We start from the raw sequence: 15,406 nt of genomic DNA, 5'->3' as shown, positions 1-15,406 counted from the left end.
AAAGGCTAGGGAATGGATCTGAAAGCAACAGGCAAATGCCCCAGTGTGTGAGGTGCAAGTTCAAGCCTACATGTGATGTGAATACTCAAGAATACGCGTGTGTATTATAACAGCTTCAAAGGTGTGTCGGCAGAGTGTGCATGTGTGTGTTTTAGTGTGACCGTTCAAGGGTATGTATGTATCAGATGGATAACAAGCTTTATACCTATGTGTGATAGGAACAAACACCCAAGTGTTTGTGTGTGATGCAAACATTCAAGGCTATGTGTATGTGTGATAAGAATATTTAAAGATCTTGGGGGACATGTGTGTGTGTGCTGTGAATGTTCAGGAGGTGTATATGTGATGTGAATGTTCAGAGCTGTGTCATGTGATATTCATCCAAGGTGTGTGTGTGTGTGTGTGTGTGTGCGTGCGTGACAGAGTGTATGTGACAGAGAGAGAGAGTGTGTGTGTGTGTGTATGAGAGAGAGAGAGAGAGACTGGTGAGAAGACATAGGGATGGAAGAACAGAGTGTACAGAAATAGTCCCTATATCCGTAGAAGGGAATGTGGCCATTTGTCTTCGCTGGGGACAGAAATGCATACTAAACTTTTCAGGCTCACACGTGCATAAAGAATGGCTAAGAGAATGGTGTTCAAATACAGCTGTGCATGAGGTGTGACTATAAGAAACATAAAATTTGCCCTAATAAACAGACTTTTTCATCCAAATGAGTTTCAAAGTAGCCACCTTAAAAAGTTAAAATTCTTTCTGTATTGATGCAGCAATGGCCCAGTAAAATTTTGGGGTCTGCTTTCATAGTCCATCTATGTGCCCAACGAATAGTTACTCATAATCATTACTCATTATTACATTATTACTCAGTATTATCACAATCATTACTCATAATCACATATTCTTATTGGCTGAGGCTAGAATGACCCAACTTAATCATTCGTCATTCCCATTGTTGGCTTAAGAACTTCTCCAAAACCCAAATTTCTCTCTAAAAAAAAAAAAAAAAAGAAATGTGTCCCCCTTGAGGCTAAGCTTCCCTTGCATGTATGCATTAAAATACAAGCTTCATTGCTTGATAATTAGCTGTTGTGGATGGCAGTGTGCAGGGAGCTACAGAAACTAATGGGAACCAAAGGAATACTGTGGAGTCTACAGAATTCCATCATACACACATTTGACTTTTATAAATTTGAACTATTACAGCAGGAATTTTAAAGGTGAGACAAATAATACTGTAAACAGTGCAGGCATTTTCATCCACTATTTTCTTCCATGGGCTCCTGCTCTGGAGTTAGCCTCGGATGGATGAGGCGACTCCATCTAGGCCCTCGAATGTCTGTCTTTGTGCAAACATCTCATGTTTGGTGTAATTCAGAATCCTCTTCATATTCTCCCAACCCGCTCCATTCAAGCCTCTAAGGGATGGGGCACAGACCTGCAGTCAATGGTCCTTCAGGGACAGGGATAGGAATCTTAGTATTTTATACATCATGGCCCCTAAACACAAGCCAACTGGTTAATCTTGTGCTCATCCAAATAAATCATTATTGGTTCCACCTCTAGAAGAAACACTGGCCATGCTAGATTCCCAGAGAGACCTGGCCAGTCACCAGTGTGTTACCTTTCTAAAGGATATTTCCATGATAACTTTAGTCATAGATGATTTGTGACCTATACGGTGACTTTAGAATCCAGCCCTCAGGTTAGATGTGATTCTGCGCAAGGCATCATGGAACTCATTCTCTTGCCTTCAGACAAAACTACTCTTAAGCTGTCTTGGACAGTTAAGAACCTAAAACACTGTAAAATAATTCCCATATGCACTGCCCTCCAGCACCACAGAGCTTCTTCCAGGCCTCTCTGGGCTTTGTGCACATGATTCCTACTCTCTTCTATTCCCTGGCTCTCTCCCCTCTATTCTGAGGCCCTCACAGGGTTGGTGCACAGCACAGCTCCCTTTGGCTTGTTGACAGGCGTGGTTCCACCACCACCCTCAGCACTAAACTGAGGATGTTAGCCAAGAGTATTTTGGTCTCCATTTTATTCCCAGTGCTTGGCTGTAAAACAACCTCCTCCACAAATATTTGTTGAAGGGTTAACTGGGATGATTCAAGAATTCTCTTTATTTGAGGTTTTTCCTTGTCATCAAGATTTACTGTCTTGTAGAAAATGTGGTGAGGTGATTGACAAAGAAACGGAAAAAGACTAATCTATTGGACTACTTAGAACTGACCTTATTTTTAGTGGCATTTGTTCTTGTTTTATTTTTAATACTCATGGAGATTCTTACCCACTGTTACCAATTAGCTTTCCCAAAATGTGCTTTAACTGTTGATTTTTGTACTAAGAAGTAGTATCTTCAAATAAAAACTCACTTTAATATTTAATAATCCTAAATGTCAAGGAATTCTTCCCATGTGTAACTTCTCAAAATTCCTACTGTTGCACTTTAAAGCTTGCTTACTTCCTCTAATTCAGACCAAGATGACTAATTGACATCCTCTGTGTAAGTAATATACGCACTCAAAAACCATGACTCTCATCATTCTCTTCTCCAAGTTCAAATAATTCCAATCCCTTCAGCCTCACTGTTCTCCACGTCAATCCTCTTCATATTCTCACAAATCACCCCAGTTCAGGCTTTCCAAGGGGTCCATGAGCCTGCAGTGGATTGCCCCTCCATGACCAGTTCAGGAATTCCATGATACAAAGGCAGGGGTCCAGGCAGCATGGGACAATGGATGGCTTTAGAATCACATAGCTCTGGGTTCAAATCCTGGCTCTATCAAGCATTGACTGAGACCTTCACAGGGTCTCCTCCCCTCTCCAGGCTTGTCTGTGGATCTAAAAATGCCACACAAGACCAACGTAATTCTTAGGTGAGCCAGATTATGTTGTGGACATGCAGGCCTAGCACAAGGCTATATGAAGTCCTAACACATGGCAGTCTGGGTGCCCTCCCCTCCCAAGGACATGGCGTCCATCTCTGGCACTCCCTGGAGCTGATGCATGGGGGTGGATGGCAATGAGTGCCCCACATCTGTCCTGGTTGGCTGTCAGCCAGCTTCTGGCTGCTGCTTAACCCCAGGGGACTGGGTGCTGGGGACTCCGCTCAGCCTGAGATAAGAAGCTTCTCCAAGGGCAGCAGCCTAAGGCCAGGCACCGTGAAGGTTTCCAGAGACAGCCTACTTCCGGAAGAGCAGATGCCAGGCAAACCCTGCCACCTAGTGGTGCTCATGCATATGAGCCCACTCCAGCTGTCATAAAGCCCCGCCTTCCACTCTGGGCTGCCATCTGGTTTCTCTGTCTGCGGATATCTTCTCTTTCCTTTTCTCAGCCTGATCTACCCCAAGGCTTTCTGACCTGGAGGTGTGTCCCAAACCCCTTAGACCCAGGGTGTTCTCAACTTTGTCTATTAGCCCTGTCATTCCCAAAGGCCCTAGCCTCAGTGCCCTCATCTGACTACATTAGGACAGTTTTCCCCTACTGGGCCAAAGGAGAACCTGGGAGTCTCTCTCCCCCACCCACCTTAGCCACTCAGCAGCTACTTGGGGCCTGGTATCTGACACTTGGGTAATCACTGCTCTGTTTGTACTGCCAAAGCCTCTGAATAAAACCTGGGGCCAGCTTCTCAGGCCCACTTCAGAGTGGCTTAGGTAGGGTGGCTGGGATGTATGTGTGCTCATGTGCACCTATGCCTTGCTCTAGGCTAGTAAGACCCTCCCCGGCAGTGCCTATCTCCTGACTTGCAGGGGACCTTCCAGCCCCAGCCCCTCAGCTACAGCAGTGATTCAGCTATCTGGACCTATCCCTGAGCCTTTAACAGCACCTATTCTGGCCACAGAGAGAACACTCTCCTCCTTCGCTTCTGTTTTAAGCACCGAAATGCCAAGAGAGGTGAAAGGCAACTGATAGCCTAAAGTAACTGGCCATAATCCAGGCTCGATGGGCTTCCAGAAAATAAAGCGGAGAAGGGTAGGGGCTGAGGCTACCCTGAGATTTCAGGCAAACAGGCTTTATCTTGCTATGTGTGTTTGAAGCTTAGCGATCTGTGAGCTTTCGATAATTGGGTTGCTGACCTTTCAGCTGCACTCCTTTTCCCCTGTTGGGGTAATGGAACGGGTCAGCAAATCCTTTGTTTTTAGTGCCCATAAGCCTGTGCCTAACAGTGACTCTGGATTTCCTGGCCCAGGGTGGGACAGAGCTAACATGCCCAACCAGCTGGATGAGGCTGGCTATGGGACTGACCTGCCACACACCCATTGTGTGTGGCACTAATGGATGGAAACCATTAATGTCCAAATTACTCACACCCCTTTCCAAATAGGTCAGAAATGCTTGGTTGCCACAATGTATAACTTAGAAAAGGTGAGAATGGGAGTTGTAAAAGCTAAAGATGTTACAGCTAAATGAAGGAGCAGAATTCAGGAGCCTAAGTATGTTGGAAGGAGGGAAACATTTACCGAGTGTTTATAACAAGCCACACATGGTGCTAAGTACTCTCACATAACTTATCACATTACCTGAGAAGTAGTATCATCTTCATTTTACAGATGAGAAAGGTAAAGTTAAGAAAGGTTAAGAACTACCTTTGTATACAGGTCTAGGTTTGAATTCTGGCCCCACTTCTTACTAGGAAGTAACTCTAAGTAAGCTAACTAACTTGAGTTTATTTCTCATGTATAAAATAGGGATAAAGATGCCTGCCCTGCTGGTTTAAATAACAACATAGCTTGTAAGTAAGGGCACTCACACGGCTCTTGGCACTCAGGAGTCACTACGCTGTCATCAACAGTAACAGTAACTTAACTGAGGTCATAAAAATTCAAATCCAGGTTTTCTGACCCCAAGTCCAGTGCTCATGGGGAAAGGAGATAATTTGCACATAATTTCTGAAGTCCAGTAGGTACAGATGAACATTCCTAACCCCAAAATCCAAAATGCTCCAAACTCCAAAACTTTTTGAGGGCCTCAATGACACCACAGGTAGAAAACTCCACACATCAAGTACTTAACACAAATTTGGTTTCATGAACAAAATAATTTAAAATATTGTATAAAATTACCTTCAGGTAATCTGTGTATAAGATGTATATAAAACATAAATGAATTTCATGTTTAGATTTGGGTCCCATTCCCAAGATATCTCATTATGCATAATGCGAATATCCCAAAATCCAAAAAAACCTGAAATCTGAAACACTTCTGCTCCCAAGTATTTCAGATAAGGGATATTCAACCTGTATAGGAGCCAGATTAACAACTAATTATCCTATCAAGTGTTAAGCGTAGAAGCCCATACAGGCATGGAAATGGCCCGGCCGGAAGTAACCCTTGAAAATAAGTTACCAGGAAAACAAGTTTGTAAGCAGGGCAGTATTTTCTCTGTAGAACCAGCAAAGGTGAAAACAACGAGACTGGAAATCATTTGGGAGAGCAATGACCAAGAGGCGAAGGCTAAACCTTAACAACTGAAGGATCCTTTCAGTGAACTGGGTGGTCTATTGTACATGTTACACACACACACACACACACACACACACACACACACACAGAGGCATTTCTCTTCTTAGGTTGTACAAACACACTTCAAACTGGAACTCCTAATCCCCACAGCACCACACACGTTACGCTGTCCTCCCACACAGAGAACATCGCCTCTTATTTTGTTCCCTGGCAATCTTCCCTCAAAGGATACACTAGAAACAATTTTTTGGTCATGTTTGGCAGCCGGTAGAAGATTCAAGCTGGCACTCGGCAAATATAGTTATTTATACTATAATGCTAAAAATCTTGCATTCTGCAATATCACACTCCAAAAATGACAGAAAAGGGGGTTGGGGAAGACCACTCAAAACCTATGGAATTCTGTAACTGCAGCAATAACAAAAGAGAATGAAGCCTAATGATGATGCTAATGCAGTACCCCCACCACCTGTACACCAGTCCTCAGCAGCCTTAAATCCTGGTGCTTATACTACTTCCTGAGATGTAGGTCCTTTGATATGTAATCTTAGCAGAGATGCATTCCATCAAAATTAAAACTGAGATCCAGGACAGGGCCTTCTTCATCAATTTTTTAAAACAAGGTGGGTGAGGTGTCGTCACAGCTTCTTCCATTCCACTCACAGTTTCCCCTGAGAGCTGAACATCATGGAAAGGCTAGCAGTGCTTCTAGAAGCTACTAAACCAGCCTCTACTTGCAATAAAGGAAGGCGCTTCTAGAAAATTTTCAGCTTTTTTCTTAAGCTATTCAATCTTGTCCCTGATCATTTAAAAACATTAATGTTCTGCAGAAAATCTAACATAATTTTGGGTCATTCTGACACCATTTCTCTATTTCCCAATTGCATATATGCTATTTCCCACCAAAAAAAACAATGTTGTTACAGACATGCATGGTCATGAAAATAGTCACTTCACTCTGGTGATTCCTTCCCTTCTAGGTCAGAGGTGCCCATGGCCCTAAGAATATGCAATACAGTTCACACACAAGTCACTCCAAAATCCAGAAAGTGCATCCTGGCCCTATGGCTGCACCCAAGCTTCACTCCAAAGGTGCCACTACAGCCATCAGCAAGCCTACACCAGGAGACATCTCCCCTCAGTCATGGGGGGGAGAGAACACATGCAGGAGGGAAAAGGTTAGCAGAGGAGTATCAGGACTAGGCCCCTCGATTTTGATCACAGACAGCAATTTCCCTGACCCTGGGCAAGAACACAAGGCTGCAGCTGATGCAGAAACAGAAATCCCATTTCATGTGCTCACAGCCTGTTTAACCTAGGCCATCTGAGAGGAAACCAGGAAGCATCTGATGGGAAGCCAGGACTGCAGACTAAAACCACTATTCTGGGCAGACAAAGGTATGCCTGAGTTCCCCATGCTCTTCCACTCACTTAACAAATGTTTACTGAGTGCCTCGTATGTGCCAGGCACTGGGGACCAGTGAGGACCCAAGCAACACAATGAAGAGCCAAGAGCCCCAAAGAGGTGAGGGGCATGGGGTCAGCATTCTCCCCTAGCACCAACAGGCACATGCAGTATGACTCTGGGCTAAGTCACAGCCGGCCGTGATTCCTCCATCTGTAGAATGGAGAAAAACGAACCTTGCACATTTCACATGACTGTTTCAAAAAAGGTAAGACATGACTAAATTCTTTTTAAAATAAAATGCTTTTAGGAAGGGAGGGAAAGGAAGGAAGGATTATTTCCCAGGCTAGATTAAAACACCTTCATATCAAGTGCAGAGGGAAGGAAAAACAAACTGGAAATGGCTAAGAAACCATATAGAACTAGTTTTTTCCCAAAGGCCTACAGAAGCTTTCACAGAACTCAAGGCTTTCAGGAAGTCAATTCATTTCCTTCTGTTCTTTCTTCCTGGGCCCAGTAAGTCAGTGATGCACTGTAATATAATCCAGTACTCAATTATCACCTTGGGAAATAAATGGAAAGACACTCTAAGAGATAGCTCTCTTCACTGGGCCATCAAAGGGCAAATCAGCTGAGACCAACACAGTAATAGACTCGTTTATTTCTCAGAATTTAGTTTGCTGCTTGATATTACCTGCAAATGTGAGGCAATCACACAACGTCCTTGAGGCTCTAATCCCAGACTTGTCTGAGCACCATCCACAGGCAGCTCGGCCCATCAAAGGTCCAAAAGAAACCTCCTAACTTGGGCCAGGTATTTTGGCTTCAAATAGTCACCCAGCTCATCCTTAGTGACCCACACATGATGGCCCTTATTCCCAGCCTGGGAAAAGTCTCCAGTTAATAGCAGTGCTTTGAAGAAGAACACCTTGGCCCCGAAGTTACTCTCTGTCCGCATTGCCTGGGGGAACTTGAATGTGTAGTACCCACAGGGTGCATTTCCTAGGAACTTGGCTTCCATGTTGTTTTCTGAAGAGGGAGGAAAAGAAAAATCACAATTGGAAGGTAAGGATACAGCCATCTGTTTACTCTGGCTCCCAAAATTATAAGGGGTCTCTGCAAGATCTGGCCCTGAGGTAAAATCAATCCCTAGGAACAGGACTAGAGCCATTCCTGAAAAGAGCCTCCTCCCCTCTCAATCCAAATGCTTCCTGGCCTGTGGAGCCCAGATTCACTGGGCTCATTTCCACGTGCCAAGCTACCGTTTTTAGACTGAAAGTCAGCAACACAGTTACGATCACACCTGGGAGTCACAGCACCTAGTTCCTACGTTCAGCCCAGTCACTATCTGTTGGTGAAGGTCCAGGACATTTGGTCGGTAAAACAAAGTTCATCCACCTTTAAAAAGGGTGTCACATGGAAAGCATTAAAAAGGACCCCAGTTTTAACTCCTACCAAGTGAAAAAAGTCATAAAGTTAAAGACAAAAACAGATGAGTAGACAATATCTGTAATCTATAACTAAGGGTTAATAACCCCAATCCAGCATTTCAAAGGATGGGGAAATGATGGACTACTGAATGGCATCTGAAGAACTGACTAGCCAGATGGGAAAAACCAAGCTGGATCCCATACTCGGTCCTCACATTAAAACTGATACCATATAGATCAAAGATTTAACAATAGACATTTTAACTTTTCATTAAAAATTGGTTAAATCTGGATGGTTGTTTCATGGACATTTAATGTTTTCCAATCTTTTCTGTATTTTTTTTTTCCGAGACAGTCTCTCGCTTTGTCACCCAGGCTGGAGTGCAGTGGTGCAATCTTGGCTCACTACAACCTCTGCCTCCTGGGTTCAAAGGATTCTCATGCCTCAGCCTCCTGAGTAGCTGGGATTACAGGCATGTGCCACCACGCTCAGCTAATATTTTTTTTTGTATTTTTAGTACAGACGGGGTTTTGCCATGTTGGTCAGGCTGGTCTTAAACTTGTGGCCTCAAGTGATCCACCTGCCTAGGCCTCCCAAAGTGCTGGGCGTATTTTCTAATTACAATAAAAACATACGAGCATTAGAAGAAAATGCAGGATGCTTTCTTAAACCTTAAGATATTATTTGAGAGGGCAAGGCCTTTCTAAGCAAGAAACAAAATTTTTAAGCCCAAAAAACAAAAGATTTATATTTGTCTACATAAAAATTAAATCTTTCTGCAAGGAAAAATGAAGCACAAAAAAAGTCAAAGACAAAATGACAAACTAGGAAAAATATTTTCAACACATTCAACAAAGGAATATCTTAAGGTATAAGAAGCACTTAAAAATCAATGCAGATACTCAGGAAGCTGAGGCAGGAGTACTGCTTGAGAATAGGAGTTCAAGGCCAGCCTGGGCAACATAGCAAGATTCCATCTCTAAAAGAAAAAAAATCAATGAGGAAAAAAAAACAACAAATTAAAAAGAAAAATGAACCAAGCACATGAACAGTAAGCTCACATGAAAATAAATATCACTGGCCCACAAATACATTAAAAGGTGTTCAATCTTATTAATAATTTAAAGAAATAAAGTTAAACAACAATATACATCATTATTAGTGAAGTTCAAAAACTTAGCTGTACACTGCTTATGAAGGATAAGGAAAAAACCTGTACTTTCACACATATTTTGGAGGGGTTATAAATTAGTATAACTGCTATTAATTGGCAAGAGGTGTCAATTTAATTGCACATGCCCTTTGACCTAGCAACTCCAGTTCTAGACTTTTATCCTACCAGATATACTAATTTGCCCATGTGAGCAAAGATGAGCATACAAGGATATTCACTGCAGCTTTGTTTGTAAAAACAGACTGGCTAAACAAACTGCAGTACATACATATTATAAAATAGTATGATGCTGTTAAAAAAGCTAAAGATAGGTCTTAATAGGCTGATCTGAAAAAATGTTTAAAAACGTATATGAGAAAAACGGAAGGCACATAACAATGTATAAACATGTTCCCGTTATATGCAAAAAAAGAAAACAAAACATTTATGCATTTGTATATGCATAGAGAATTTCTGAAGAGACATAGAAAAACACTATTAATAGAGGTTGCTTCTGAAAAAGGAAAATTACATCTTACACTACATTTACTAGACACCGATAATTTTTTTACCACATACGTGAATGGCTTTTCTCATACTAAAAAAAAACACTACTAGCATTAGATGAAAAATTTATAGATAGTGTGAGCTCACATAAAGTAAAAAATGTTAGCAGTGGGTATCTGTGAGTGGTGGAATTGTATTGGCATATTTCTTTACACTTTCCTGAATTTTCTAAACTTAATCCCATAAATGCATGTTACTTTTCTATAATCTGGAAAAGATGGATTAAAAATATAAACAAATTAAAAAGAAAAAACAGCTTATTACAAAGATGAGCAAACGATCTAAATAGGCAGTTCACAAAAGAAGTACAAACAGCCAATAAACACATGAAAAGATAGTGAATCTCACTAGCAAACAAGAAAATGCTAATCTGAAAGAGATCATTTGACTCACTAGATGAGCAAAATTTTAAAAGCGACTATTTCATATGTTGGTGAGGCTTAGACAAAGAGGCACTCTCAGACACCACTCCTGGAAAACGTCAATTGTTATATACATTCTGGAGGGCAACTGGGCTGCACGTACCAAAAACTGAAGTGTGCACACCTTTGACCCATTAATTCTACCTCTAGAAATTCCATCTTGCAGAAATACTGGAAGTGTGGAGCCAGTGGGGAGGAAAGGAGTGCACTTTCACTTTTTAAAATACAGTATATACTCCTACATTGCTTGAGCTTTTCTTTGCCATTTTATATTATTTGTCAGTTTAGTAAATTTGTAATACGTCAATACACTATTTTATATGCATCTATTAAACATAAATATGTTTTAATATATTTGATATATTTCCTTTTACATGTATTTATTACAATGGCAATGTTTAAAGGAAAGCATAGTGCTCGGGTGGAACCCCTTTCCTCATTGCAAACAGAAAGGGGAGCTGAGCAAGGATCAGTTGTGAATGTTTGACGTTAAGAGAGGTTGAGCATCTGAACACAATGATCCTCGCAAGAAACTCAGCTGCTGACTCCTACGTGATGGCTGAGGAGACTGAGAAAGCAGCAACCTCCCCTCCTACCATATTCCATTCTGTTTTGATGTCTCTCCTGCAGGCCACACAGGCCCCTTGGGAGAGTCAAGGGAACACACACTGGCTGCTGACATTTCGTTAGCACGTACTTGTGCTGATGGGAGGGCAGGTAAAGTGGCTGTGCACCACCAAATCCATTTAGTCAACATTCAACAAATGCCTATGTGCCAGGTACTTTGATGAAAGCTAGGATCAGGGAGAGGAACAGATACTGCCCATATGTTCAAGGAAGTCAAAATTCTGACTAGCGAGAAAAATGTGTTAGTAAACAATTATAGTGCAATGGCGTTAAGTGAAAGAATGTATTCTCCACTAGAACACAAGCTCCTAGGGAGTAGGGTAGTCTCCCGTTCATCACTGAGACCCTACATGTCTGTTGCATAAATGGAATAAGGACACACACCAGTGCTACGGGAGCCTACAGCGAGGAGTAGCTCTGTCTTCCTGAAGGCTCAGGAAAGGTTTCACCACATAAGGTATAATGTATAAGCTGTCTTAAAAACTGAGCAGTCAGGCCAGGAAGGAGTAAAGTATTTCATCAGGGATCAGCAGGCCCCAAAGCAGAGACACATGAAAGACCATATTATTCAAGGAATGCAAAAGGTTTGTTAAGTTAGAACTTGAATTTTACATTAATGAACAGCAAGACGGAAGACTGATGAGCCTGGGATCAGGGCAAATAAGATTTGCAGGCCATGCTTGACAGTTAGAATTTTTATTGTAAACCTTTTAAGAATTCCATGCAGAGAAGTGACAAGGGATTTGTGTTTCAGAAAGCTCATTTTGGCAGCATTGTAGGGCACTCCACAAAACCAAGTTTAAACTTACTGGGCATCTAATTCAATAGCTCAGTATAGTACTTCTCAACCACTGTAATTTGCTCCCTGGGTAATATCTGGCCATGTCTAGAGATGTTTTTGGTTATTGCACTGGGGGTGGGGTCGGGGGATGAGGTAGTGCTACTGGCATCTAGTAGGTAGAGGCCAGAGATACTGCTAAACATCCTATAACGCAAAGAGTAGCTCCCCACACTTATACGACCCCAAACGCCAATAATGCCAAAGATGAGAAACCCTAGTCTAGTGAGAAGTGAAGAGGGTCACAGCTAAAGCTGTCAGAACAAAGAGGGGACTATTTAGAACAGATCACAAGGGACTCAAGGACTTATGGATGTGGGAATGAGGTCAAGGATAATTCTGAGGTTTTAAGTTGAGTGAACAGATAAGCAGTGATGGCAATAAGCAGTGCTGCAAAGGTAAGAAGACAAGCACGCTGAGAAAATGGTAGAAATATCAATTTTGAATGTACTAAATTTTAAAATCTCAGTGGAACAAAGGATTCTCGCCTGGTCTAAAAATAAAAATAAAAAAATAAATTTAAAAATCCTTACCTGGGTTTTTCTGGCTGAAATTTTTATAAACTGCAAAATTTCCATTAACCTTCCCACCCCCACCCTTAATCCAATTCCCCAGTCAGCCTAAAAATCCTCTGGCTGAGTCTGAAGTGAATTTTGTGGAATTTAGAGGAAGGCAGAAAACCCACCTGAGAGTGTGGCCAGGGTTCGTTCAGCTGTTCCTCGAAGGGTCTCCCCAGGCTGCCACTCTGCCTGGGGCAGTATCCAAACATCCTGGTCTCCAAACTTCTCTCTGACTAACAGGACAAGGTTCCTGTCTAGCTTCCGGTTCAGGGATGCCCGGTCATTCTTTTCATCAGCTTCTACAGCAAAGGGGGTCAGAGAAGGTAAGAAGACTGTGATCTGCCAGAACCAAGAAACCTGGAGTTTCACAATCTTCCTTTAAGATCCACAATCCTTGCCCTCAAAGAGCTTAGAACCAAATTACACCTCGACCCATCTCTCTAACTCTGACCTCTTCCAGGGAAGAGTCTCACAATCTTGAGGAAACTAAAAGGTAAGAAATCAAGAGGTAAACTTCTTTGAATAGCAAACCATATTTTGAGTCTTCAAAAAAGAAACAATGATCATACTAATTCAAACACAACTACTTCATTGGTTTTGATACTATTACTGACTTAACCAGCCCCTACTTTCTCTGTTCTTCAGTCTTCATCTGTGAAACAAGGAAAACAGAACCCAATCTCCCGCTTTAAGAGGGATTTCACATAAAACACAGGAATTAGTGGAAAAAGGCTTCATCTGCCCCACTCTCAGTCTCAAACTTGGAGTTAAACACAGAAAACATTCACAAAGTTTAACTGAGAGAAAAGGCCATTCCAATACCCTTACCTCTCACTCGAAAATAAGACAGACTTTTTAAGTCATATTATGGTAGATGTGAGCAACAGAGAAAAGAATATGAAATTATTTGTTACTTAAAACACAAAGCAGGGTCCAAGCAACTGTCTTTTATTTGGAAATCCAAATACCCCTTTTCCCTTCCTTCTTGCTGGCCTAAAAGGATCACAACCTGTTATGCGAGCTCCAAGTCTGAACTGTAGAAATTTCTGCTCCCACATATCTTCCAAATCTTGCACCAGCAATATATCCTGTTCATCTTCTTCATCATAAAGGTCAGCTTTCTTCTTTGCCAGTCGCTGGTTTTCATCCAGAGCACGAAGCTCATGGTCTGAATACAGGCTTCTCTCTATCTCAATCTGGGAAAATTAAAAGGGCAAAAAACTACCTTAATCTGGCAAAATTAAAAGGAAAAAAAAAAACAGGAAGAATAAAACAGAGATATGGCACGCTTGGCAGGCTCAGAAGTTTATTACCCAACATAACCAGATCCACAATCAAAACACCATGCAGAAAGGAAACAGAGGAAAAAAAGATCCTCTGAACTTTGGGCTTGAGTTACATTTGCCAAAAATGTTAGAATGTCACTGGGGGTCAAGACTGCTACAAAAACAGAGCTGGGTTGGGCAATGCCTGCTCACTTACCACAATCCAGTCATGTCAGTCTTTGATCAGAATCTCATTCACCAAGGACTTTCCTGTTCAGGGACTTTCAAGAGGCTGTTCCTTCTTCCTAGAATGTTTTTTCTCACATTCTTTCTTCTGGGAGAGTCCTACTCATCCTTCTGATTTCAATTTAAATATGACTGTCTCAGAGAGACATTTCTCATAAAGAGAAAAACCTGTATTTAGAAAGTCTGAGACATTCCTTGACACTCACCATAAAATAAAATGTGGTGTATTTATTAAACACTCTTATAGTGCCTTGTGTCTTCCTTAACAACACTTATCAGGGTCTGCATTTAGTTGTATGATTATCTGGTTACTGACTGATCCCCTCACTCAACCAGACTGAAGTACTCTGAGAACCAGAGCTACTTCTGCCTTACTCATTACAGCATCTCTATCACTTAACATACTCTCTGATGCATAGTATGGGCACAATGAACATCTGTAGGTTGAGTAACATATATTTGTCAAGCGAGGGAGTAAATGAATAAATCAAGCAAAAACCACAGGAGAGAAGTTTATAGTTCTCAATAGACCAAGACAAAAACATCTCGGCTTCTGAGGAAACATACCACCCTCCAAACACTTTCTGTAGTGACTTCACACCCTCACAACCACTATACTGTTTTTGCCCATGCTTCCTCACTTGCCCCTCACACATATAGCCCCATGAGGTAAAACAGAGTAGGCTTATCACAGGCATCTTACAGATGTGCCCACCGTCTCTTGTATTTCCTTCTTAACATTCATCACATCACAAAGACTTTCCCCCTCCAGACTTGTAAGCTCCTAGTGACAGGGACCGATTCTTGTTCTCTATTGTGTTGCATGAACAAGAAGTAGAGTATCTCCAAAGAGTTGCCTAAGGTGACGATAAAGACGGCCAATGAAACCACTTTTTGTTGAACATCTATGTATCAAACCAAGTCAGTAAGGTAGGTACCATTCTGCGGATAAGTACCATATACTTAAGTTCAGAGAGGTGAAATTACTCGCTCAAAGTCACGCAGAATAAACGTCACTCTGAACCCTGCATCTCAGTCCTACCTGCTGCAGCAGAGACGCCATCTCTTCCTGCAATGGGGTCAACGGCTTGGAGACTACAGGTGGCCGCTGCAGGCACAACGCGCCCAACAAGCGCCATGGGGATCCGTTGCTTGAGGGTGCGGCTGCAAGAGCCAGGCTGCGAGAGCTTAGACTACCGGCCCAGAGCCTCTCGAACCGCCGCCAGCCCCCCGCCACCCCTAACAGCGTCGGCCTTACGGGCGCCGCCATCTTTCGTTCTCCCACAATGCACCGCGGCTCCCTAGGCTCCCTCAGCCGCGGGAGCAGCAAACTAGGGGAGAGCTCAGTCCCGGAACTGCGAGAACGAACCATTCGCATATGGAGGGGTGAGCCAACATCTCAGAACATTAAAAAAGGGAAAGAAT

The 15,406-nt window shown here is 42.3% G+C and overlaps 1 protein-coding gene across 1 annotated transcript; it reads right to left on the bottom strand.

Annotated features, from left to right (window-relative positions):
• Positions 1–7,517: 7,517 nt before the first annotated feature.
• Positions 7,518–15,386, bottom strand: MRPL46 (mitochondrial ribosomal protein L46). Its single transcript, XM_032174229.2, has 4 exons — positions 15,024–15,386; positions 13,480–13,666; positions 12,596–12,769; positions 7,518–7,901 (listed from the first exon to the last, which is right to left on the bottom strand). The coding sequence occupies exons 1-4, from the start codon at positions 15,357–15,359 to the stop codon at positions 7,651–7,653; spliced, it is 948 nt and encodes a 315-aa protein (XP_032030120.1). The 5' UTR covers positions 15,360–15,386; the 3' UTR covers positions 7,518–7,650.
• Positions 15,387–15,406: the final 20 nt, after the last annotated feature.

Source organism: Hylobates moloch, unplaced genomic scaffold (genome assembly GCF_009828535.3).
Source record: "Hylobates moloch isolate HMO894 unplaced genomic scaffold, HMol_V3 SCAFFOLD_14, whole genome shotgun sequence".
Taxonomy (NCBI): Eukaryota; Metazoa; Chordata; class Mammalia; order Primates; family Hylobatidae; genus Hylobates; species Hylobates moloch.
Note: the sequence above shows the minus strand (reverse complement) of the source record. Positions and strands in the feature narration are given on the sequence as shown.